Consider the following 26,894-nt stretch of genomic DNA (forward strand, 5'->3'; position numbering starts at 1 on the left):
CCTGATACATGATTAAACAGAAAAAAAATCCTAGAACTCGTAAGCATGCACCAGTTGCAGGACTGTCTCAAGTGCGATTGTTTTCTAGAAGTTGCAATGCTACATATACGGCACCCCTACATAGTTTTTTTTTTCTTTTAATACAGCATATAGGCAGCCCCACATATATTATTTGCTCCTGGGCGAGACCAAGGAAGGGAACCCGTGGCATGAATCGAAGGGGTGCGTGGCTGCCGCGGGCTGCCTCTCTCCGCTCTTTCCGCCCGTCGCTGGCCGCGCCCCGTTGGAGGCAAGCCTGACCCACCGCCGCCGGGGCGGGCGGACGGGCGACAGGCGGCGGACGCGGTTCAGGCCGAGCCGGAGGAGCGCCGAGCAGAGCGATGGCGGCGGCTCGATGAGCTCTGCGCTCGCCGCCATTTTGCGCGCTTGAGGGGAGTGGGGGCGGCTGCAGCGACGCGGGCCGCCCCCGCCGTCCGTTGCTCCGGACGCAGGTACTGGCAGGGCACGTCACGTCCGCGCGGGGACTTGGGGCGGCGAGCAACGGGCGGCTTCCGGGACAGCCGGACCGGAGCTGGGCGGGGAAGGGCGAGGCCGGGCCGGGCCACGCCCAGGCCAGGCCAGGCGCCCCCGGCCGCTTCCTCCTCCGGCCGGGCCGCTCCGGGTCGGCAGAGCAGGGTCCCCGGCAGAGCCCCTGCGCGCCTCGGCCTTTTCCTTTTGTGACCCCCCTCGGCCAGTGGCGGCGGTTTCCCTTCGAGGTGAGCAGCGCGATGCCTCCCGCAGCCATTTGCCCCCTCCCCCCGGCGCCCCTGGCTCGCGCGGCTCCGTCCCCCCAGCGCAGGATCCCCCGCCCCGTTCACATGTGTCGGAGAGGGACAGTGGCTCCGCTCGGGAGGAGGTGGTTGGGCAGCCTGCCTGATGCAGGGCTCCCTTCCAGACGGGTGCGAGGTTTTCTGCAAACACCGGCTACGAGGCGAGGCAGTTGGCAGGGGAGTGGAAGAAGCTTTTCCTTCAAAGTTAATTTATGCAGAGGGCGTAGTAAGCCGCTTCTGAAAACAGTGGTCGGGTTTCTCTGCTGCCCTCTGCATTTTTTTTAGGCTTTGCATTTTTCTCATGTCAGCATTTCACAGCTATCCCCAAGGCAGTTATCTCAGGGCATCGCAGCCATCCCGGTCCTGATTGACAAGCTTTGTTGTGGAACAGTTATGTACAGTGACATGGTAGTTTCTAGGCGAAAGCAAAGAGCAAATGGCCAGATTGTCCCTCTGTTTGTATTTTGATTTGATATCTTGTAGGGTTGGCACTTGATGCTGTTGTTGTGGAAGATGTTTCCTTTCAACAAGTCCATGACAGACGCACCTGTTGAATTTCCCTCTCTTCCAAGTAGCTCTTAAAGGCAAGAAACTATATGGAGAAGGACCATTCCTTGAACCATTCCTGCCATAGTTTAGTACATGCACACCCATGGGAATACAGTACAGAGAAGGAAACTAAACTAAATATATGACAACAGTTTGTGTTGGTACAATATTGTGAATGCAATTATTTTAATTACTGACCCAATACATATTCAGGATTGGTTGCAGCTTAGTCTTAACCATTATCTTTGGGAAGTAAGTCCTGTTGCTATTGAGTTCAGTGAGATTTCTTGTGACTTCTGGAGATTTCTTATTCCTTAATTACCTATCTATATTGACAAAATCTTACTAAAGGCTTGTGTGTGTGTGTGTGTGTGTGTGTGCGTGTGCGCGCGCGCATGCTTTCGGATAGACAATGAATGAAAAGCGATCAGTTAATAGGTTTTAAGTTGCCACCTAGCTGAATGCTTCTCTGTTTTCTTTTAAATATTAGCATGCTTCAGTACAGATTTCCAGCATGAAATCTTAGCAAGTTGGTGTAAGGCTTTTTTAGAGCTGTCTCTGAAGTATTAAGGATGGGTTTCATCCAGCCATGTCCGCCTATCTGTGTGCCATTCCTGCTGGGGAATTGGGAAAGGAAAGTGGCATGATGGGAGGCTGCAAGAGAAAGGGAAAATAAGCAAGCGTGTCTCTTCAGTGGAGAGCCTCACTGGATCAAAGTCCTACTAACAGAAAGAGCCTCTCTGATCACAGAAAGGGAAGTCTGGATCCAACCCATGAATGTTTTCTTTAAACAGGATAGCAAGTTGCTTCATTCCTGTATGAGCTCTTCTTTTAAAATAGTCTCTGTGGAAATAGAAACATAGAAACAGAGCGAGTCAGAAGGGGTTTCCCAGGCCATCTAGTCTGACCTCTGGCACCAGCTGGTTCTGCTCACGACATGCCCACCATGTGCATGTCCATCCTATCTTTGAACACCCTCATCGATGGGGCCTCAACGACCTCTCGTGGAAGCCCATTCCACACCCTCGGGGTCCTGACTGTCAGGAAGTGCTTCCTGGCATCCAAATGGAACCTTGGCTCCCTGAGCTTTGCTCCATTGGAGCGCGTCCTGCCTTCCTCTGCAGGGGAGAATAGGTCTCTACCCACCTCCGTGTGACATCCCCTTACATACCTGTATGTCGCCAACATATCCCCTCTGAGTCTCCTCCAGGCTGAAGAGACCCAACTCCCTCAGTCTCGCCTCATACGGCATCCCCTGCAAACCGGCCACCAACCTTGTGACCCTGTGCTGCACTGACGCTAACCTAGCTATATTCTTTCTGTAGTGAGGGGCCCAAAACTGAGCACAATACTTAAGTTGTGGGCGCACCAGAGTCATATAGAGTGGTAGTAATACCTCTCTCGATCTAGAAGCCACACTTCTTGCTATGGAACCAAGGGTGACGTTCGCCCTCTTGACCACTGCATCACACTGCTGACTCATGTTTAGCCTGCAGTCGACCAGCACCCCAAGGTCCCTTTCACAAGTGCTGCTCTCCAGCCACTTGTCACTTAACCTGTACTTATGACACCCATTCCTATGCCCCAAGTGCAAGACCTTGCACTTATCCACATTGAATGCCATCCTGTTGTCTCCTGCCACTTCCATAGTCTGTCCAGATCCTTTTGGATCTGGAGTACCTGCTCCTCAGTTGTGGCCACTCCTCCAGTTTTAGTATCATCTGCCAATTTGATCCGCAGATGGTTCACCCCTTCTTCCATGTTGTTGATGGAAAGATTAAGCCGAATTGTCCCCAGGACAGAGCCCTGGGGGACCCCGCTTGTCACTGGCCACCATCCCGATGATTCCCCACTAATGGTTACCCTCTGCTTTCAGTCAGACAACCATGCCCTGATCCACTGGACAGTGCTTTGTTTTATCCCAAAACTCCTCAGTTTCTCCACCAGGATATCATGGGGCACTTTGTCAAAGGCCTTGCTGAAATTTATTTATTCATTTAAACATTTCTATGCCGCCCCATTCACCGAAGCCTCGGGCCGGCTCACAACATAAATTAAAATATAATACATTAAAAATATAAAACAAATTTACAATATAAAATAAGTCACTCTGGCCAGATAAAATTAGCAAATAATATTAACAATTAAAATGACGTTTAAATAAAAAGGTCTTCGCCTGGCGCCAAAAAACAAATAATGACGGCGCCAGGCGGACCTCTCTGGGGAGCGCATTCCATAGATTGGGCGCCACCGCAGAGAAAGCCCTCCTCCAAGTACCTACCCTCCTAATTTCTTTCACAGAGGGTTCCCGGAGAAGGGCCTCTCCCGCAGATCTCAAGGGGCGGGCGGGCGTATATGGATGTAAGCGCTCCTTCAGGTAGCCAGGACCCAAGCCATTTAGGGCTTTATAGGTCATCACCAGCACCTTGAATTGGGCCCGGACTTCAATGGGAAGCCAGTGAAGCTGACGGAGGACTGGAGTCATGTGAACATAACACCCAGTCCCCGTCAGCAGCCTGGCAGCTCTATTTTGAACCAATTGAAGTATCCGGACCGTCTTCAAGGGTAGCCCCACATAGAGCGTGTTAAAGAAGTCAAGGTGGGAAGTCACCAGCGCGTGAGTCACTGTCGCCAGGCAGTCGTACTCCAGGTAGGGGCGCAGCTGATGGATCAGCCGAAGCTGAAGGAAAGCGCTCCTTGCCACCACTGTTACCTGAGCTTCCAATGAAAGCTCTGGGTCGAGGAGCACTCCCAGGCTGCGGATCTTGTCCCTAAGAGGGACAAGAGGCAACCCCATTCAGGACTAAGTTCAATTCACCCTCTCCAAAGCCCAATCTGCCAACCAACAGGACCTCCATCTTGTCTGGATTGAGCTTCAGTTTATTGGCCCTCATCCAGCCCATTACCTCGGCCAGGCACCGGTTCAGTACAGCCACTGCCTCACCTGGAGTGGTGGAAAACTAGAGGTAGAGCTGGGTATCATCAGTGTACTGATGATTCCGCAGCCCACACCTCCTGATGACCTCTCCCAGCAGTTTCCTGTAGATGTTAAACAGCAAAGGGGACAAAATGGATGCCTGCGGTACTACATGGCATAGCTGCCATGGTACAGAGCCATAGTCTCCCAGCACCACCTTCTGGAATCTGCAAAGCAGTGCCTCCGACCCCCAATCCTGCTAGCCTATCCAGAAGGATACCATGGTCGATGGTATCGAAAGCCGCTGAGAGGTCCAGGAGAACCAACAGGGACGCACTCCCCCTGTCCTTCTCCCTGCACAGATCATCGTACAGGGCGACCAAGGCAGATTCAGTACCGTCCCCGGGTCTGAAGCCGCACTGAAATGGGTCCAGATAATTAGTTTCATCCAAGAGAGCTTGGAGTTGTCCCGCCACCACCCGCTCTAACACCTTGCCCAGAAACGGGATGTTGGCCACTGGTCTATAATTAGTGGCCATCTCTGGATCCAGTGACGCTTTCTTCAGGGGCTTTAAAGGGGCAGGCACCCGACCCTCCCTCAGAGAAGCATTAACCACTTCCAAGATCCAGATCCCAATCCCGTGCTTGGAATTATTTATTATCCAAGATGGGCAAGGGTCCAATAGGCAAGTGGTGGGACGTACTCATCCAAGCACCTTGTCCACATCATCAGGCTGCAATAACTGAAATTCATCCATTAATTTTGGACCAGACGGCAGCATTGGTGTCTCCCCAGAAACCTCTGATTCACTAGTGATGTCTAGCTCATGACGAATCTGAGCAATTTTCTCCCTGAAATGAAATCCAGTTAAACCATATCCATTGCATCCCCTCCATCTAACCACCTCAAAACTTTGTCATAGAATTTATTTATTTATTTATTTATTTAGGAGACTTCTATGCCGCCCATTCACCGAAGCCTCGGGGCAGCTCACAACCATAAATAAACTTCAAAATAGAATAATATAAATTAACAATATAAATTAACAATATAAGGTTGTTCCACAAGGTTTGTCTGGGAGGACCTGTTTTTGCGGAAGCCATGTTGTGTGGCTGTCAGCCTCCCTTCCCTGAGCCTTTCCTTTGTTTTTCCTACAATGGACGTAAGGCTAACAGGTCTGTAATCCCCCATGTCCCTTCTACTACCCTTTTTGAAAATTGGGACCACTGATGCCACCCTCCAGTCCTCTGGAACTTCACCTGTTCTCCACGAGGCCTCAAAAATGGAGGCCAGCGGGTGTGAGAGAACCCCTGCCAACTCTCTAAGTACTCTAGGGTGTAAACTGTCAGGGCCTGGTGCCTTTGTAATGTCCAGTGCCCTGAGGAGCCCCTCAACTTCTAGGGGGTGACTCTAATCTGTGCCCCTAGATCCCCGGCCTCATCTAATCTCCTATGTGGATCTCCCCCATCCTGCTTTGTGGAGAACACAGAGGCAAAATAGTCATTCAGCATCTGTGCCTGTTCCCTCATATCAGTCACTGGATCTCCTTCCTCCTTATTTAGTGGTCCCACCACTTGTTTCCCCTTCCTCTTCCTATTTACATGCTGAAAGAAGCCCTTTTTGTTGCTCTTGATATTCTTGGCAAGTCTCAGCTCGTAATCAGCTTTAGCCTTGCGAAGAATCCTTCTGCAACTTCCCTCCTCCTCCCAATATACCTTTTTGTCTATTTGCCCCAGAACCCATTTCCTGTGGAGGTTCCTCTTTCATCTAATCCCTCTAACCACCTCCTTTCACATCCATAGTGGCTGAGATTAATACCCCCCTCCCCACCTTACTAACTAGAAGTATAGTCAAGGTTTGTGCCCCCAAAACCTCCCTTTTGAGTGCCATCCACCCCTCTTCAACTCGCTTACCTTCCAGTAACCTATCCCAGGAGACTTTCCCCAGTCTGGCCTTCAGTTGGCCAAAGTTGGCCCTCTTGAAGTCCCAGCTTCTAGTGCTCGACCTGCTGCACGTCCCTAGTCCCCTGATCTCAAAGCAAAGGATGGAGTGACCACTCACATCCAGAGCTCCCCTGATCTGTATTTCATTTATCAGCTCCTCTCTATTGGTCAAGACCAAGTCAAGGATGTGTGCCCCCCCCCCCCCCCCGTCGCCTCTCGGACCCTCTGTGTGAGAAACTCTCCCTCTATAGCCTCTATAGGAAGCAACGTGACCTGGCTGTCACTGCCGAGTAAGTCTCCCAACTAATATCTGGGAGATTGAAATCTCCCATAATTACTGTGTCTCTGCCCCGAGATATCCTTATAATCTGGCCTGTCAGGACATCATCCAGGTTCTCAAGTTGACCTGGAGGGCGATAACATACCCCCACTGTCAGGTCCCTTTACCTGTCAAAACACCTAAGTTTCACCCAGACTGCCTCTGCCAAATCCCCATCTGTGCTGCATTCTATCTCAAATGTTTCTGTCTAAAATTGTTCTGCTTGTGCTAAGCTACAGGATACAAACTTCTCTTTTATTTTCAAGTTTAGTTTATATTTTTATGTGTTTGGTGATTTCAGCAGGGTAAACTGCTTGTGCTGATAAAGCAACTTGCCAATTATAGCATATGCCAGAATAAGTACATATTGTTGCTTTTTAGTTCATATTAAGCAATGTTGGTAGTATTTGAACATTCTTTCTCAACAGCCACTGGCTTAAATATATGGTCATATATACAGAGTTCCGAGCACAGCCTGAAGTAATAAATTGTGGTCGAGACTGTATAGGAGAAGTGCTTGGTGCTGTGTTGATCTTTTTCTCCATGTGGTAGACAGGAGCTATTTCTCTGCTATATCCAGAATTAGAAGAAGGAGAGAAAAGCCTGTGGTGTCTTTCAATATTCAGGAATTTTATGAGCAAGCAGGATAGTTGAGTCCACTAAGAATCGAGTGGGTAATTTGTGGCCCCGAAGCTGGTTTTGCCTAGAATTCCATCACGCTTCACCATTGACTGCTGCCTCGGGCTGATGAAAGTAGGCCAAACTGTCTTGTAGGCCAAGACAGTTTGCCTTCCTTTGAGATAAATGATAATTTCAACTGATCAGTCTTGAAGACTTGAAATCTTGCATCAAAGACAACAGCCATTCTGATATCACAGTCCTATGGAGCAGGGTTTAGTAGATTTCAAGAAATCCCTACAACCCTGTTCAACGATCAAGAATGCTGGAAGCTGAAGTCCAAAGCATCTAGAGATCTATTTTACATCCCTTCCTTCTGAAGAGATAAATTCAATCTAGTAGATGATGCTCTGTGAGTTAAATTCAGTTTTGGCTATAGGCCAGACACTAATAAGAATGTTTATGACAAGGATAAACAAGACTCTTGAAAAGGAAACATGAGGAAGAATAAATATGTAGATAACCATTGTGTTAAGATGGCCACTGATTTCAAGAGAAGAATTACATTATCATCTTTGGCCAGCTCTTAGATTGCAACATCAGCAGATGAAAAGGTCGGGGGGGGGGGTTGTTGTTGTTTTTTTATTCCCAAAACCTAACTGACCATTGGTTTGGCAATGGTGATCTTGCTGGAGAAGTACTGTTCAGGAAAAGGAAATAAAGAATGAAGGAAAGTGAATTTGGTAACAGAGTATCCATTCATACCAGGCTGAGTAGTAGTTTAAGTCTTCAGTACATCTAAGCATCACTAGATTTTTGCATCCACATTACTCAGTGTTCATCTTTTCTGATAACAGTTGCCCCTCTAATAGCTACGTAAACCCAACTGGAAGAACTCCATTTCATAGGAGATAAGCCCTCAGGTTTACTAACCAGGTAGTGAGGCTTGGTAAACAGAAAGCATTAAATAACCACTAATTGGATAAATCAGTATTTGGCTAGTGCAGCATGCAAACTGACAGGAAAATGTCATCTAGGGAATACTGGAACTTTTTTTCTGTCTAAACATGTAGGATTGTAAGTAAATTCTTACTATTTAAGAACTCACATGAGTATGACATAGTTTTTTGATTTCGGTGCTGCAATAGACTGGAAAGCTGTCCAGTACCTGTAGGTACACATGGGATACCCTTTGCAGCAAGTTGTTAAACAGAAGTCAAATACATAACTACCTGGGTTTAAGCCTTTCTTTTTCTTTTCTGATCCTGATATGGTTGAAGGACTCTTATAAGGAAATGCCAAATGAAGATAGGAATGTTCTATATCCCAAGAAAGGCAGTATGTTCTGGTTTCATACTTGTTAAGGACTGGTTCTTGAAAAAAATGTACTGCATCAAATTTATCCAGTAAAATTGGACATCGTTTCTTTCTATCCATGCTGTGATCTCAGTTCTGCAAGTCCTGTTGAACAGCGATCAAAAGTTTTAGATAGATCAAACATTGTACACTTGTTCATTGTACTGTTGATAATTTACATAATAATATTGGTATATTTGTAATCTTTTGCAATCTTGGAGGAACGAACCAATTTTAAAATGTACGTTTGGAGTACAAGTCTAGTATGTTTTTCACTTGAATGCCATCATAATTCACTGTAACCTTTTTTTTTTTCAGCTTCCAAATAAAGAAAAAAAATATTGCCACTGGATGCAGCAAACTAGGAATCATGGATCTGAAATTCAATTCTTCTCGGAAATACGTTTCTATCAGCATACCTTCAAAATCTCAAACTATGTCACCACATATCAAATCAATAGATGATGTAATAGTCCTTGGTATTAATCTCAGCAAATTTAACAAAGCTACTCAATTTTTCATTTGTGTCTCTGGAGTCTTTCTGTTTTATCTTATTTATGGATATCTACAAGTAAGTGCTGTGATTCAGCATTTGTATGTTTGCATGCTTTTATTGAATACTTGCTGGGATAATTCTCTTGTAGCCTATTGTACTTTCATGAAGGTATAAGGGTAAATAACAGATACGAGCTTATCTGTTTAAACATAACCAAACAATGCACAACTACAAAGATGAAACAGGTGCCCAGTTGGTTCCCTCCATTGAAGGAAAAGAAGCCCACTTATAAAGTAGTCCTGTGAGTCCTTCAGATCCAAACAAAATATGTTAATATCTATCCATCAATTCAGCCAGGCATAAAGTTGATCTAATTACTAGCATTGAGAATTAGGAGTGGATTTTATATGAATTCTATAGTGATTAAAGGAATAGTTTACTACCTTATCTATCATGCCCAAATAATTATGGCCAATTCACATACTATATATTTGCTTGTATACTTAAAATGTAAATTATGAACATCACACACACACACACACACACACACACACACACATATATTTGTTTAAAATTTTTATATACCATCCACTACTGAGGTCTCGGGATGGTCTTACAATAAAACAAGCTGGAGCACAGTAGGCAAATTGATTATCTGTACAATAAAACCCCACATTAAAATCAGACTCAAACCTTAAAATAATGGGAAAATAAAAAGGGTTTAGCCTGGCATCAAAAGGAATAAAGTGTCAGTCCCAGGCAAACCTCTCTGGAGAGTGTATTTCATAACCAGAGTGCCACCACAGAGAAGACCCTTCTCCAGGTAGCCATCCTAATCTTTTCAAGGAGGGCTCCCAAAGAAGGACCTCCGTCCCAGATCTTAAGGGGTGGGTAGGCACATAGGGAAGGAGATGCTCCTTCAGATATCCAGGTCCTAAGCTATTTAGGGCTTTATAGGTCATCACCAGCACCTTAAATTGGGCCCAGACTTCAATTGGTAGCCAGTGTAGATGGTAAAGGGCCAGCATTATATGTTTGCAAATATTTATCATACAGACAGTTTTGATGAAATCATTTGTGACTTATTCCCTCATGGTTCATGTTTTCTGCAATCCTACTAATATGTGTATGATAGCAAGAATATGAATTGATTTCTGAGTCTAACTTGGTATGAGGATGGACACAAAATGTATTCATCCACTGATGATATAAAAGACAGTTGTTAAGTTTGATCTATAAAACACAGCAACACTCTTTTGACACCACAGTTTCTGCTGCAATACTACCATTATACATAAGGCAAACACAGAGACAAGCATTTTGACCAAGAAACCAAGTACATGGCAGGTGGAGTTTTTATTCAGCCACTCATGGTTTTTATTGTCAGAGGAGACCTATGGAAATAAAGATAGCACCAATTTTCTATTAAAGCATGCCAACATTCTAGTTTAAGCAAAGAGCTGAATAAAAATTTGAAGGGGCAAGGAGCCCACCAGGCACCAAGGGAAATGTCTGTGGGCACCACATTGGAGGTCCAAGGAATATGCTATTCACTATTTTTGACAAGGAAGGTAGATGAAATAGGAAAAGGCAAACTTCTGATGCACTCTAAGTAAAAAAGTTGACCATTGCAAACCAAGTAATAGGATCATGTTCAATATATATTTTAATAGGATGATGATGATACTGTTCTATGTTTTATCCCCCACCCCACACAGGAACTAATATTTTCAGTGGATGGTTTTAAACCCTTTGGGTGGTACCTTACATTAGTGCAATTTGGATTTTATTCCATTTTTGGGCTCATAGAACTGCAGCTTATTCAGGATAAAAGGAGAAGGTATGATATTTATTCTTGACAATCTTGATTTTTCAAAATATTGTTTCTGTTAAATCTGATTCTCATTTTGTTGAGTTTTACTGAATGGGTAGACAGTAAAAGTAAGCGTGATTTTCCAAGTTGAACTCAGATGTGTCAGATAAAATATGCTTCTTAAATATTGTCTGGTTATTAAGGTGCCATGACAATGCTCACATGTTGTTGACATGAGGAATTGTCAGCCACTGATGGTTTGTCCAAACGCACGTGGACATGTGGTAGAATTTTTCTTCACCATGCTGCACCTTTGATGCACTTCAAATGCAAAATGTTTAGCCCAGGTTTTGCAGAATATCACTCAGCACATTGCAGCTATTCCAGATTTTCTGGAAAGATTCTGGAGGGCTAGTGTTGCAGTGGAAGCTCCTGCCAAGACCTGGGATCCAGTGGGCTGTGTTTGAACCTCTTGTACATGAAAGAGACCTTGAGAAGCACCCATTCCTGGCCACAGTTCTTTTACCCTGCAGTCTGAAATCCAGAGAACCTAGAAGAACAAGCTTCTAATTTGACATTAAGGACATTAAAAAATGAAACCGGCCTGTTATATCAGTTCTTCTTAATAATTATTTTACTGTGTTCCAATATTTACTGTAATTGATGGAAATCAGGACATCAGGATTTTACATTTGGGTTTACGGGTGGGAATTGGAATTGACACTCTCAAATCAGTGATTCCAGAATAATCTTTGATTGTGTAGGATGTGTATTCAATAGAGAGAATGGTTGCTATTGTGCCTTACTTTCCGTGCATTTGGGTGGGATAAAAAAATGAAAACTACAGAGGGTAGATTTTATTTATTTATTCTTCATGAAATAAAAAGGCCTATGTAATGGCAGTAAAACAAAAATATTCCCTTTACTAATATTACAGAAAACATTCTCTGATTTATCAAATCTCACTAAATAAATTTGGATTTCAGCACTTTTATAGATATAAATTTCAGAACAATTCACCAAACGTTAAGAATATTCTTTATTTAGCACAATCTTAAAGCTTTTCTTTAGAGTTGCAATTTCTTCCCAATAGAGACCTTCATTTATATTTTCCAGGATCCCAGGCAAAACCTACATGATAATAGCTTTTCTAACAGTGGGGACAATGGGTTTATCAAATACCTCCTTAGGATATCTGAATTATCCTACACAAGTAATCTTCAAGTGCTGTAAACTGATTCCAGTTATGATAGGAGGAGTCTTTATACAAGGTACGCCTTATTATTGGTATTGAATCTTGTTGATCTCAGAAAGTAACCTTGGAAAGACGCAGTAATGTTTTCCTTTTTCTCTTGCCCTCTTCCCACCACTATCTTCATGTGGTGGTCTTGGTTACCCTAAAACTCTGAATTAACTCCTGAACTTGAATCAACAGCTAATATAAGCCTAGGCAAGCTAGCAAGCAAGGCCTCAGTGCAATGCATAGGCAGCATATGCTCTGCAAGGAACTCTTGACCATCATTTCCACTGAGAATCTCAAACAAAAAGTAGTTTCTGCCTTCATGACTGTAGGGACAAACATCTGAAGCTGTCTCTGCTGTGAGAATGTGGTACCTTCTCTTGGTCTAGCCTGCTGATAGCTGAGCTACTAGGAACTTTAGAAGTCAGTTAACTGTTGTGTATCCCTCCACACTCACACATCAGTTCAGCAGCACTGGCTGTGCCATCCCCTTGTTCTACTGATTTACACAGTGAAGAAAAAGCAAATAAGACCATCTTTTCTTTCTTGCATCTTTTGTGGTCTCAGTACGCATGACGAGAGAATTTCCAAGCCCTTTTTGTTCATGCCTGGATGCTGCTGCCACGGAATATAATTCAACACAGCGTAGTTAGTTTACCTGGGTTGTAGTTACACTTGTGGGAAATGCTTAGTAGAATGCTCATTGTGAAAGAGTTTGAAAACATTTCCATGCACAGAAAGGGTTCTTCCAGTTCCATTAATAAAATCCAAAAGGTCCCATTTTTCTTTGCTAATACTGCCTGATTTTTCTTGGTGCAAAATGGGATTCTGAACTAAACTTTGAAAGCAACAGAATTCTAGCTGTGCTTCTGAAACTTTGGCTAGGCTTAAATAATGAAAATGGACCAATAAAAGGACAACAATATATGCCTTACATAATGTTAACTAAGTTTAATTTGCAATAATAAAATAATGTCAATATTGAAATCCACTTTAGTGTTCAAATAAAAAATTCCAGAATTACAGATTTAATGCTTCTGAGTGGCTAGAAAGGGGGATAAAGCATGCCACTTAAAACATCCATGTCTCAAATGTACATATGAAACACAGACAGTATGTTATAAAGTTTCAGTTTAGCAGAAAAATGCATGTAGGCCATCTCTCTGGATGCCAAATATCAGTGTAGTGCCACAGAGGGATGGTTCATTAGTTAGCATAATAGCATAGTTACTGCTTTTGCACTGCCACTTCCCCACATCAGTCCAGGAAATGTACGCAGCAGGGAGGCAGTGTGGGAGGAAAATGTTCTATAGTAACTTCACATGCCACTGCTGTGGGCTTCCGGGGAGAAGCTGCACTGACATGCAGAGAAAGCACATCCTCTGCTGCTTCTACCCGTACCTTTCATTATATACGTTAGGGCTGCAGTATGGGGAGAGACCACTTGGAAGCAATAACAATGATTGGAACATATGAATTCGTTCAAGGGGTGGCAAATTGGATGCTTTAAGTTGTTTACCTGGTATGTGTTCAAGCACAAATGGATTAAAGAATTGAATTGTGTGCCAATGTGTCAATGGAATGTGATGTCAACTCTGGTTCTCCCATCCTTTTTTTTTTAATTTTCCCTGCACAGGAAAGCGTTATAATATTGCAGATGTTTCTGCTGCGATATGTATGAGCTTGGGCTTAATATGGTTTACTCTAGCTGATAGTACAGTTGCACCAAATTTCAACTTCACAGGTAAAGTATGTCTTTTATAACTTAGTTTTTTTTAAAATCTCTTGATAAAAATGAATGTTATGTACAAGAAAAGTCCCATAGGTAAAAGTGGTTGAATGGATGAACCTAGCACATTCCTGCTTTACCCCGTCCTTACACTGGCAGCTGAATTCTATTCACGAAGCAGCAGACGCATCCTACAACTTTGGTGCTGGCCCAGCAAATCTTAAATAATAATCCTGGAACGTGTGGTACTCCAGAGGCATTCCTTCATCCCTCACTAATGACTATGCTGTCCATAATCCTATGCATTCTTACCTGGGAATATGAATAAATGAATTCCAGTTCAGTTCAGTGGAACACAGTTTTGACTAGAATGCATTCTTGATGTTCATCAATAAAGATACATAGAGAGTACAGAGATTCTTCTGAACAGAAGGGCTTTCCCCACCACCGACAAATATTTGGAGACAAAATAAATGCAGACAAACCTTGTGGAGGGAAAACACAACTAAAGTTATGGGGGTTCCTAATAGCTTAAGATTGTGGTGTACCAATCCTTGCTTCATTCACGAAGTTCTGAAGGGTTTGAAAAGTTTTTGTGGCATATGTATAAGAATTTCCTAATGAATTTTACTTGAAAGTACTACAGTTCATACCTGACCATTTTGCTACATTTCTTACATACTAAAGCTCAACACTGGCTAAGAACTATAGCAAACTGGGTGTGGGCTGATGAATAATTCAGCAAATGGAAGAAACTTGGTTGAATATTTGTTTTTAGAGTTGATTTTATAATCATAATGAACATAATTAACCCCTTCAGTTAATTGTATGTGCAAGTAACTCATGTATAAATGTGTTTTTTGACAGAACTGTTTTCTGTGACACTCTACTCTTAGGAGGAGGCAGTTATATGAGCACAATGTCACCCATGAGACATGCACTTTGAACAACAGGGTGCATGTCCTGTGTAAAGCAGAGTTATGACATCAGTTAAGCAGTGGCTCTTGCAAAGTATAAACATGGATTGTCAGGAACTCAATTTCCATATATATTTCAGTTCACTGAGAGTGTCACTTTGCTAATAGTTCCTGCAGTCCTCCCAGATCATGGATGTTTGTGTCTTTATGTATTTCCACAAATGTTGAAGCCCAAGAGGCTTGGTTTAGGAACTTCTGCAGCAACAGATGGCCCGCTATTCATGTACCCCAACACACCACATTCTAACAACCCTAAAATAATAGACTATCATATAGTTCTTTATTGTATCCCAGAATTGCCTATTTATTGAATTTTAAAAATCAATTTCAGGGTGGGCTTTTTCTGACTTTTAAATAATTCTGTTCATTCAGCTCTCAAATACATTGTTGCATGGAATTTGCTGTTTGAGAAGTAAAAAAAAGACAAGAAAATGAATGCTGCAAAGCAGAACTGTTTGCTGAATGGCAATAGAACACCATGACCTTTACAAGATACACACTTAATGAAGCAGGAGATCACACACTTTGGGGGCAGAGAATGGCAGAGCCAACTCCATATGTTTGTTTCAAATAAGTAGAAAGTTGTCACTTTCCTTCACAGATTAATATTCTTGCTGATTTGTACACACACATGTTCATTGTACAATAAGATAAGTTTAGTGAATACAGTATTATGATCAGTTTTTACTTGACTGCCTTATATGTTGAAAGACTACTAATCTGTTGATAACAGTTTTTTTAAGAAGCCCAGAATTCCAGTTGCATGTTAGAAAGAAAACAAAAAACTGAGGTGGGGAGGGGCAATGTTATGGAGAATTACTAGCAAATTTAGGATTCCTAAGTTGAGATGCATTCCTATTGCTGGACACATGCAACTTATCTTCTTGTTAGTGTGAAGGCTTCGCTCTACTGGAAAAGCAGGCACAAAACAGTCCCTCTCTGTGCTTTTCTAGTTCTGTGACATCTTTGCCTGATCACCAGTCCTCATGACCAACTGCATTTAAACCATGTGTAAACTGTGCTTGCATATTCTCATCTTAATTTTGTTTTTTTCTCCATTTGTCTTTCTCCAATACCAAACTTTAGATTGCAAGCTTCCTTAGACAGTGTCTCATTTCTTTTGTTTATGCATTAAAATGTTGTCTACACTGATGGATGTAAATAAATAATGATAATGGTTATGCTCAAACAACTAATACAGCTTTTAGAGGATGCAACTATTATGTTCTAATTCTGCCTTTGGTCCTGCTTTAAAATTATATGCACATAGCAAAACATTTTGCTTATTATAGTCCCGAAATAGAATTTTCATAAGTGGGCTGGAAAATCACATTCTTAAGAATCTACTTGCATTTTAGTGCATGAGTCTTGTTGATCACAAAGGTAGCAACCCTGCAGAGATTTACTTAGGGGTACTTTCTGTTGGGCTTAATGGGCCTTACTTCTGTGTTTATATGCAAAGGATTTCACTGGAAACAGCAACAGATCTTCTAATGTTCAGTCAAACCATGGTGTAAATGTTTACATAGATGCTTATATGTTTCTTGGCTGAAGTATTTATTGACTGCCATAATGTAATTCAAACATTTGTTGACAGCAAGTTTATTTGAAAGTGATAGTTTTGCTCAAGGAGAAAAAACGAACTTTGGGATTAAACATAACTTGGAATTTTCACTTATGCAATTTTAGAAACAAACTGACTGAATTTAAAGTCTGTCCTTCAAACTTAATCAGAGTTAAACTTCTAATTATATTGAACACACTGGTATACAGTGTTTTGCAAAAAGAAAACATGGATGGAGGGAATATGCACTAATATTCTGTTGATGGAAAAATGTCAGAAAAGAAAATACTTCTTGAGTCTGTACCTGGAATATACATTCCCAAGGAGAAAGAACATTAAGTACCCTTTCTAGTGCCCTTCCAGAACCTTCACTCTACCCTACAGTAGATGTGATCTATGAAACAGAAAACCTGAAAATGTTACTAATTTCTGTGGGGGGTGCTTGTTTTTGTTATTGCCTTTAAAACCCATTTATTAACACCTGCATCATATGGAAAATTGTTTTTTGCCAGCACAGAGTAAAAGTCTGCAAAGCAGGAGCAAATGTATAAGTTGTTTGTTTCATAAATTTGTATAAATTGCCAGCAGTTCCGGAGTGATAAAACCATGTTATGAGATCTTCATGTCCAAGAGAGTACTGCTGTCTTTTTCTACAACAGCAGTGTATGCCGTGCAATGAGCTCTTCTGTAATTGGTGGGACTTTCAAAAGAAGGTCTTAATGTGACATAGAATGGATGCTGGGGTAGTGTCAGTTTGCTCTTCAAAAGTAAAATAGAAATCCCACTGGGCAGTTTCCCAATTCTCCAAATTAGATTTTTGAGAGTGAAGTTTGGGGCAGTCCTACTCTTTCTACCACAGAATCCATGGGACAGAATCCTAGAATTTTTGCAAGCAAGTTTTTTATTTTGCTATCCAGATTCCTTTAGTAGGCAATTCTGCAATTCTGTTGCATTTTAGCATTACAGATACTTTGAAAGATCATCTAGTAGAAATATTTGCATTTGAGTATGCATCTGTTTAGTGTGCATGCAAGCTGTGCTTTTTCTGGTATTTATCTAACAAAATTGTTGATATTTGAGTGTACCATTTTAGTCTACCCGAGGTTGAAATATGCAAGTTTTCTTTTTTATTGTATCACTTGAAGGTGTGGTCCTTATATCCCTGGCCCTCTGTGCAGATGCAGTCATAGGAAATGTACAGGAAAAAGCTATGAAGTTGCACAACGGCTCAAACTCTGAAATGGTAAGCGCTCCCATTATATAAAGTCATTCAGTTAAGTAGGTGCGATGGGGGCAGAAGGAGGTCTATTCTGTATCTGCTTCTTTGAAAGCCAGGTTATTGTAATGATGTTGTGACAATAATACTGGAAAGTTCTTTTCTAATAGGTAGACGACTTGTTGCTCCACCCTAAGCTAATGGGCAGATACATTTCAAAAATGCACAACTTCAGACCACTTATACAGAAATGTACCAGTGATGGGTTTATCTTTCCAGCCAACCATAAGAGTTGGACAAAAGAGTTCTCCAATCAGATGCAAAACTCTTTTGTCCACCTTGTAACCATGGTGCCCTGAGACTGCTTAAAGAGAAGGCTGCTGCTGTTGAATTGTATTAGAGCTTTTCGCAAGAGCAGTGCTTGTTTTGTTCCGTTCTATCTCAAAATGAGCAGGAATGTGCTGAACATGTGTTTTTAAATGATCTCCCCCCCCCTTTTTATTTTTGTACAGCTTGGGAAAAGAAGATGTTTTTAAACGATAGGTTGTCCTAAGAGTACTGAAGTCAAGTACCTTAAGCACTGACTGTTGAGACTACTATAATATGTTCTCCATGAGGCTGGCTTCAACTCCTGGGTAGAAACTTAAGCTTGTCTGGCATGTTGTGGCCAGGTGGAGGCATTCAAGATGCAACTGCACAGCTAGCTGATAGGAGTCCTGCACTGAGCAGGGGGTTGGTCCCAATGGCCCTTCTTGGCCCTTTCCAACTCTACTGTTCTATGAACAGGCCACTCTGTTTCTGGCAGAACTAAAAGAGTTGATTATTGCCTATGGGCCCCTACAAGAGTCTTTACCTCTGTCAGTAAGGGTGCCTTAGCCAGATAGAAGTAACTGTTTCACAAAAACTCAATACTAATGGATGCCTCTTTCCTTTAGTACTTTTCCAACCATTTCCATATTAGCACTAAATCAGGCATAGGGGAAGCACTTCTCATCGATGCTACTATTACAAGTAAATTGCTTGAGTCTCATGGTCCAGTGTCTATTTTTATGTAATCGCTGCTCTGCAGTTTGACTGAAAATTCAGTCTGAGTACAGCACTTTATTCTCCAATAGTGTATCTGGAGATCCAGAGAAAAATGAGGAACTCTTTATACTGTAGACTCTGAAGTGAAATAATGTAATGTTTGGACAGTTCCTATAACTGTCACATTAAAATGGGAATTGTAGCATTTATCTTGTTTAGAAAATAAAGATGCCTTCTACTGAAGGGATCATTTTCAAATATTAGACATTTGATATCCAAAACTGAAAAGATGTTTGTAGAGAGTAAGATAAATAGCTTCTTGTGCTAATATGACATCATAGAACATAATAAACAAGTTAAGAATGCATAAATCCTGCTGAAATTCAGTGGAAAAATTAATGCAATGTTCCACTGATTTTGATGGGAGAGATTTAAGGATATTCCTGATTCTTCCATTGAAATCAGTGAAACTTAACTATTCTTAACTTTGACTAGATTGCCCATCTTGTGTACAACTCTGTGGAGCAGGGAGATAGCAAGGGTTACAAGTTGGATTGCCTCAACAGCAGATTGTTGTGAGGGTAAACACAGTGAATCCTTGATTTATACTTTCTTTCCCATGCCATTTGTTTGATGAAAATCACAGACAGATGTAAATGGACCACCCCATGGGCAAAAGCCAGATTCTGGATTCAGAGTTTGTTATAATAGTGTGGAAGGAAAGAATTAAATACCCCTAGCACCAATCTCCAGACAAGATTTGCATTTTGGTGCTGCAAGGGGTTAGCATCCATAATGTCCTGTACTTCATAAAGTAACATGTAAGCAAGGCTTTGAATTTAATTACTTTTGCTTTTGCGAATTGATGACAGTGATGCCCGCTACTTGTGCTAAAGCTTAGTTGTGTGAAATGGCAAATGAAGTAACCATGAATTACAAGTTGAAGCAGCCAGTCACTCAGAAACTAATCTCTCACTGAATTGTCTGAATTTGCCTGTGTTTTCTGTGACAAATGTGCCTTTGAAAAATAATGGATCAGCAAAGAGTTGTGTTAACAGAGCCAAAGAGCACACAACTGTGGACTTTTAAAAAATATCACAAATTTAAATAATTTGTTTTTGTAACTATTCCAGGTTTTGTATTCCTATTCAATAGGTTTCCTGTACATTTTATTGGGTCTGACATGCACTAGTGGCTTAACCCCTGCAGTAACATTTTGCTCAAAGGTAAATGCATTTATTTTTTCAATTTTAAAAAGTGCAAATGTTTCATTTATATGCCATTATATGACTTGTTTGCCTAATCTACATTAATAGCTTTCACATTCATAAGTGTTCCCTGAATATGTTACTTATTTAAAATAAGAAAAGTAAATTATGTGATTCCTTAATTAAATCTTCAATTCTGTACTGTCCCGGCAGAAAGCCCCAATGAGGTCCATGGGATTTACTTTTGGTAGCCATGTACAGGATTGCTGTGCAACTGTTCAGCCTGGAAACTTTTATGTACCCAAGCTCATCAGGAATTACTTTTTATTTTTCTTTAAAAGTCAAGGAATGATTTTTATAATTTCATTATTACTTCTTCTGTTATTCAGTCAAAATTAAATAAAATCTTTGAATGCTTTAAGCATTTTCATTTTGGTTCAGCAGTTGATTAAAGACATTTATTTCATTTTGCAATACCTCAGGGTTTGTTTAGCATTTTCCTAATACTTCTGTTGTTGTTGTTGTTGTTGTTCCTGCAGCATCCAGTTCAAACATACGGCTATGCATTCTTGTTTTCCTTGACGGGCTATTTTGGAATCTCTTTTGTCCTGGCTTTGATTAAAATCTTCGGGGCTCTTTTAGCTGTAACAGGTATAATACAATTCATATTTCAATAAAAGGATAGAATAAAATCCCATTTTGAGGTGAAGCTTGCAAATTATCTTTCCTCTAATTCCTTTTGCTCTGTGAATGTTTTTTCTAGATTCATGTGGTGACTGCTAGTTTAGAAGCATATGGATTGGATGTTTGATCAAGCGCTACATAGGCTTTTGTACAAATTTAGATTATCGTTGGAGTGGTGAATGCCACCTTCCATATATTTTTAATTTGCGCACCAAAAATATAATTTATAGAGTGTTGATTTAGATAAAAATTAATTTTCATTCTTCAACAGGGTTACAATTATATATGATCAAGAAACCTTGTATAAATATGGTGTTATAAATATACAAAACAAATGTGTTCTTAGAATCAATGTGGTGAAATAGTTCAGAAACAAAATCAGATGCAGTCATTAACTTAGGAAAGAGGGGTGGGTGTTATGGAAAACTGTAGAGGAAGGTGCCTAGGTACATTTATTGAGCTGATTTCATAGACTGTCTTTGTATGTTGAAAATATGCTTTGGTCTGCCCACCCACCATTTTTTCAAGGAAATTGGTTCAAAGTGTCCTTAAGAACCTTCCATGATAGCACACTAGGGATGGAGACATCATTTGATCCACCATTCTGCACATTGCCACTAGTGTTGCATTGATTTGAAGAAGCTCATTCAGCTCTTTACCTCATAACCTAGTGCAAGCATATTCAATATTTTTCCCTGAACTTCTGAGCATCTTAAGGGTCACAGGCAGATTCAGTTATCAAATGTTGCCACATACGATAATGCATACCAAAAGTGTGCACTAGGAAAATGGTCTTCACCCTTGGAAAAGCATGTACAAGCAAGGGTGAAAAGGAAAGACACATGCCTGAACATTTCTGGAGTTATTTCAAATGGCTGTGACATCTGCCCAGCCCAAGCCAATGTAGGGCTTTAAGTGGCCAGCTGCGCAACTGCTCAGTTTGTCTAGCAAAGGATGCCCCATCAGTTGCAGGGGTGCAAGACGCTAGTTGATACCAGAGCAGCTAAAGTAGCAGCATGGACTTAGACTGCCCATTTGCCAGCTAAATTTGCCATTGGGTAAATACAGTTAACCTTCATTGTTTCCAGATCCCTATAGTGGGATGAGCCATTCTCTCCACAATTAAAATCTATGTTCTACTTCTAGCGTTAAACACCTGGGTGACCTTGGACAAATCACTTTGCCTTCCTGTGCCTCCATTTTTCAAATGTGAATAAATTATTTAACACATCCATAAAGAGGTGCTTTGGCTATCCGTTGGGGGGGAGGGAGTTCAGTGTTACTGCTACATATTATTTCATTGCAGCAAATTGTGTCAGAATGAGACAGATATACAGTATGGTGAAAGGCTGATAAGTCCTATAAAAAGGCTTCATAACGACAAAATCTTCTGCTGGAGCGGAAGACTGACAGGCAGCCTGAGCAACATAATTTGCCGACAGTGTTGTGCCTGCAGGGGAATTCCACCCTGCCCAGTCGCTTACCCTATGAAGGTAGCCTTGTTGTGTGAATGCCTAAAGGTGCTGGGTGTGAGGAGGCAGCCAGAGGCTGGAGCTGTAGTGACCAGCCAGCATATTGCAGTATTACTTAAGACAGTCCATTCAGTAGGTCAACAACTTATCTGCCTTTTACCATTCAATTAAATTGCGTATTGCCAGATTATAGGTACTATTGTCAGTTACCAAACGTAATGTAAAAGCATGCAACCTAAAAGTAGCACTTCCTGTACTGCAGACCATCCTCAATGTTTTCTTTTTCTTTTATTTTTAATTCCTTATTATAATAAGTTACAGGACCATAACAAGCATCGAGTCTATATAGAAGCCGTATAAACAAAAATGTATAATTAAAATTAGTCTCCCTCTGATTCAGTCAACTAAAGCAGTCATTAGTTAGTTGATTTGTAAATGCAGAGGTACTCTATTTGTACTGTTAGGCGCAAGGCATGTTTTGCATTGATTCTGGCCTCTTTGGTTTCTTCTCCTCTTCACCTTCTTGGGTACTATGAACATTAAAACCCCATGTAAAAAGCACTACATGTATCATACCATCTGAGGATGCCTGCCTTTAGAGCATCTTACCTGCTCTCAAGCAGATGTTATGTCCTTAGCTTTTTAATTAGCAGTGACTTTTATACTGTCTGCTGCCTGGTGAATGTTAGCCAAACTGTTGCATTACCTTGATGCTTTGAGCATATTCGTATTCAGGCAGAGTTCCATCTGTCACAGTGCTCCAAGTGTAAAATGACATCCTCAGGGTTCCCAATCCAGAAGAGATTACTAATCTAATTGAAAAACAATAGGACAAGCTTGTCCTGACTAACTGAAGCCTTATTCATGTCTGTGAGGCTTTCAAGTACAACTGACATTCTCCATATAGGAACCACAATGTTAGTCTGTTGCAACTACATTCCAGTTGGAATAAGCTATGAAGCTGAAGCACCAACTTCGTGTGTCTCTGCACTTTGCTTTTGGTCTTATGCACTACCAGCTGTATTTTGGGGCTCAAACCTACTCATGTGTGTGTTTTTTTTCCCCTCTAGTCACAACAGGAAGGAAAGCAATGACGATTGTACTTTCCTTTTTGTTTTTTGCAAAACCGTTCACATTCCAGTAAGTATTAATCAGATTTCTACATTTTAGCGATGTTAATATATCCAGTCAACTGTTAATATATACTATTACTCAAATGTTTCACAAAATATATGCCTAGCTAAGAAACTGTCAAACTGTCTGTTTTGTAAGTGTCCCCACCACAATGAGATGTAATATTATGTCAAGAAAAGAAGATCTCTCCAATGGCTGTTCCACATTGACCTTCTGCCTAACCCTTTCTGTGTATGTAGAATCATTAGCAAGGTATCACATGAGTGAATAGCTATTGCTGTACTGGAGCACACAGAACTTGGTTTGGCTAAAATCTAAACCAGGGGTTGGGAATGTATGGATTTCCAGGTGCTGATGGACTGCAATTCCCATCGAGCCTAGCCAACATAACTAATGGTAATTGGTGATGGATGATGAGAGTTGCAGTCCAATCCCATATGGAGGGCCACACATACCCCTTCCCTGTACTAAACAAACCAAAGAGAGTGATCATGGTGCTGTATTTCCCCTGCCTTGAGTACTGGGGAGATTTGAATAATTGCCCTCACCAGCATGGTTTGCCATGACATGTGAACCGGGCAAGCCACCCAGTATCCATCAGCTGACATAACTGTCCACCTCTCCTGGTTGGCATGGCCTGGCAAGCCACAAAGATGTTCAAACTGGCCTTAGATTGTGAAATATAGCTTGCTGTTCTTGAATGAAATTCTGGAGAAGACAATCTCTAAATCTTTATAATCTTTGAAAAGAAGGACTGCAGCTTCAGATTATTTCTAGCAGCAAATCCCGGTCAGAACATGCCACAGCTTCAGATGGGGAAAAAGAGACAAAGAGGATTGAACTAAGGAAGATTTTGATAAATTAATGTATATTCTGTGCAGTCTTGAATATCCCGATGTGTGTGCTATGAACAAACTGCTAATTTTCTACCTCCTAATCAATCTGTATAGGGAGAAGATCATTTTGCCCCACCGTTGCCTTATGTTGGATTGGTGGGTGGCATTGGAGAGCCACCTTGTGTCTGACTACAGGAGCTAGTTTTGTGGTTTGACCACTTTCCTTTGACCCAGGCAGACATACAACAGCCAGACTATTCTGAGGTCAAACAGTGCTTATTCACACACACACACTCACTCTTAAAGAAAACTTCAATAGGCCTAAAGAGTGATGTGTGCTTCCTATCTTTATTTAGGCACACTTAGCTCTCTGAAATTTTGGAAACACTGGGATTTCTATGGCAAACTTAGTGTCAGATGATACAAAACCATCTTCTTATACCAAAGTAAGAGTAATTATAAACACTTAGCAAAATTTTTTTTAAAAATCCACCATTTTCCCCTTCAGTTTCAGTTCTTGTTCAGCCTTCTGCAATCCCTAGTATGAAGTACATGCACCCATGAGGTTCCTAATGCACTTTTTCCTCTCCTTCCTCTTTAGGTATGTGTGGTCAGGCTTATTAGTTGTCCTTGGTATATTTCTCAATGTTTACAGCAAGAATATGGATAAAATCAAGCTGCCTTCACTACGCAGTCTTTGGCATAAATCTGTTGAAGACAGAAAGACAAGGACGTTGTCCCAAACTGTGTAGATGATGGAGGTGCCATGCACTGTGCTGGACTGGTCATTTCTGTTACTTTGTCCCAATAGTCTCAGCTGATTAATTTTCCAAAGGGAATGATAACTAAAACCAAAGGAGTCAGAGGCATTTTGTCTACTTGTGGATGGCTGGTGTCAATATTTTTTTGGACCACACGGACCTCATCATGGGAGGGGGCTATAGCCTGGATAATGCCATTTGGCAGTGGGCTTTGAAGGATAGCAGTTCTTGGAAGAGGTATTGGAATTTTCACTCTGAATTGAGCTTTAGGGATGGGACGTGTGTAATTTAATTTGGGCATTTTAATTGTATCGAAGATGCTGCTGTTGCTGCTACTGCTGGGCCAGTGGGTCTTTTATTGTTGGGATCAGTTTATTTAAATGTAATGTTGTCTTAATAGCAATTAATCAGAACCTGATTAACAAAGGAGAAGAGAGTTTAAGCCCACAAGCTTCAGATCATTATGCCATAATAAAAAAAGTGTCTCCATTTTTTAAAAAGACTTTGATTCATGTTATTTTTACATTGGAAGCTTTCCTTCTGGAAAAAAAATAATCTTAAAGGTGACAGCTCTGAGAAGAGTTGAAAGGAGCCAGTTATCTATCTGTACATTTGCTCTTTCATAATTTATTGATTCTTAAAGATTCATTTTATTAGTGTCCAGAAGGTCGTAATGGGTCAGGCAACTCATCACCAAACAGTTTCTTGCTACCTCTCCATGTTATAATGAAATGAGAGGAAGCTGGGACGGCAACAACAAAATGAAGAATTTGGGTTGTTCACTGTTTAGTATTAATTGGAAATAGATTTAGAATTGGCTGATCCAGCAGAAACTTCTGTACTGTGCACTTTAAAAAAAACCCACCAATTCTGTGCCACAAAAAAGCTGAATTTTACAATCAGAATAAATTATGCACGTGTATGTGTATTTGCTTGTTTTACATATTTGATTCTGCTTCTGCAAATCACGGAGAACTACAGACCATGCCCCTTACAACTTCTTTCTGACTTCTCTCTTTCTGAGACCCTCACACGCTCCCAGGCATTACTTGGACCTTTGAAGCCTGACTTGGTAGCCATATGGACTTAGTATATCCTTTAAAAGATATTGGAAAGTCTCAGGATATTGAATCACCTAACACCAGTTCTTGCTCATGCACATTATAGGATACAAACTACCCCAACAATTGTTCATATTATCATGACATGTCACAAATAGTTCTTCGTCGTGACCTCTGTGCATCACACATATGGGTGCTGCACCTGCGCAGTGCCTGTGGCCGGAAAGATTCAAAGCTTAATGGTTTTGGCAGGAACTCCACATTCCTCCCCCCCACACGGTATAAAAGGGCAGAGTGCTCGCCATTTCCTCAGTCCTCTTGCGACTGCCATTCGCTGTGCCTCAAGCCTTTCGTCTCTCAGTTTGTACACATTTATCCAGTTGCTATTATCTCTCTTAGACATTATGATTTTAACTTTTTCCCTCCGTTAGAAGTTTTCTTCTCAATTTCCCCCTTTTCCCTGTTTGAAAAAAACAAAAAGTATTGTTCCTCTTTTCACTTCACTTTGCTATCTTCTCTTTCTTCCTCAATGGCAGAGTGTGCAGCTTTTCGCAAGTGCTCTCAGTGCGGGTCCAAAATGTCACCTACTGATCCGCACAATCTGTGCCTTCTCTGTCCTGGAGAGGGGCACAGGACTGATAAATGTGGCCACTGTCAGGCCTTTACTAAGCAGGCGAGGAAAAATCGGGAGAATCGCCTACGCAAACTTTGGGATCAAGCCCTTCTTCAATCAGACCAACTGGCAGGCAAATTTGCTCCTCCATCTTCCTCTTCCACCATGCCTCCACCCCGCCCGTTGGCTGATGGTGCCCCTTTGCCAGAGGGTCAATGCTCCTCTGCATCTCCGCATAAGCAAAAGGAGAAGAGGAAGCATAGTGCATCGGACAAGTCCTCAGGCCATAAGAAGCCTAAGAAGGACAAGACGGATAAGTTGGCCTGCAAGCCTAAGAAACCCAACCATTCCAGGCACCGTGACTCGGGTTCGTCTGCCCCATCGATTCTGATGACTGCTTCGGTACCAACACCGACCAGACTGGCCCTCCAGTTGGCCATGCAGTTTGCCTGGGTCTCCAAGATGGGTCACATCTTCCATCCAGTCTTCCCCTGAGCAACGGGACATTCCCTTGCTGCGATCAATCTCTGATGGAGAGATTCGGGACTCTCC

General features: G+C 41.6%; 1 protein-coding gene across 2 annotated transcripts; it reads left to right on the forward strand.

The window, feature by feature from the left end:
• The first annotated feature begins 417 nt into the window (after positions 1 to 417).
• Positions 418 to 25,168, forward strand: SLC35B3 (solute carrier family 35 member B3). Of its 2 annotated transcripts, none has more exons than XM_044455477.1 (10): positions 418 to 491; positions 8,831 to 9,083; positions 10,727 to 10,848; positions 11,938 to 12,092; positions 13,698 to 13,805; positions 17,477 to 17,574; positions 19,707 to 19,799; positions 20,321 to 20,432; positions 23,008 to 23,077; positions 24,509 to 25,168. In XM_044455477.1, exons 2-10 carry the CDS (start codon positions 8,883 to 8,885, stop codon positions 24,657 to 24,659), a joined length of 1,110 nt encoding a protein of 369 aa, XP_044311412.1. In that variant the 5' UTR covers positions 418 to 491; positions 8,831 to 8,882; the 3' UTR covers positions 24,660 to 25,168. The 2 variants fall into 2 exon arrangements, with proteins under 2 accessions (XP_044311412.1, XP_044311411.1); XM_044455476.1 differs by lacking the exon at positions 418 to 491 and adding an exon at positions 600 to 755.
• Positions 25,169 to 26,894: the final 1,726 nt, after the last annotated feature.

The sequence above is a fragment of the Varanus komodoensis genome, unplaced genomic scaffold, assembly GCF_004798865.1.
Source record: "Varanus komodoensis strain SLA01 unplaced genomic scaffold, ASM479886v1 scaffold8, whole genome shotgun sequence".
Taxonomy (NCBI): Eukaryota; Metazoa; Chordata; class Lepidosauria; order Squamata; family Varanidae; genus Varanus; species Varanus komodoensis.

What these genes read in the sequence shown, in the direction of transcription:
- SLC35B3 (XM_044455477.1), top strand. Translation starts at nt 8,883, where the DNA reads ATGGATCTGAAATTCAATTCTTCTCGGAAATACGTTTCTATCAGCATA. An exon ending in ACGGCTCAAACTCTGAAATG is followed by an intron (nt 17,575 to 19,706) that starts GTAAGCGCTCCC and finishes TAACTATTCCAG; the next exon opens with GTTTTGTATTCCTATTCAAT. An exon ending in CAGTAACATTTTGCTCAAAG is followed by an intron (nt 19,800 to 20,320) that starts GTAAATGCATTT and finishes TTGTTCCTGCAG; the next exon opens with CATCCAGTTCAAACATACGG.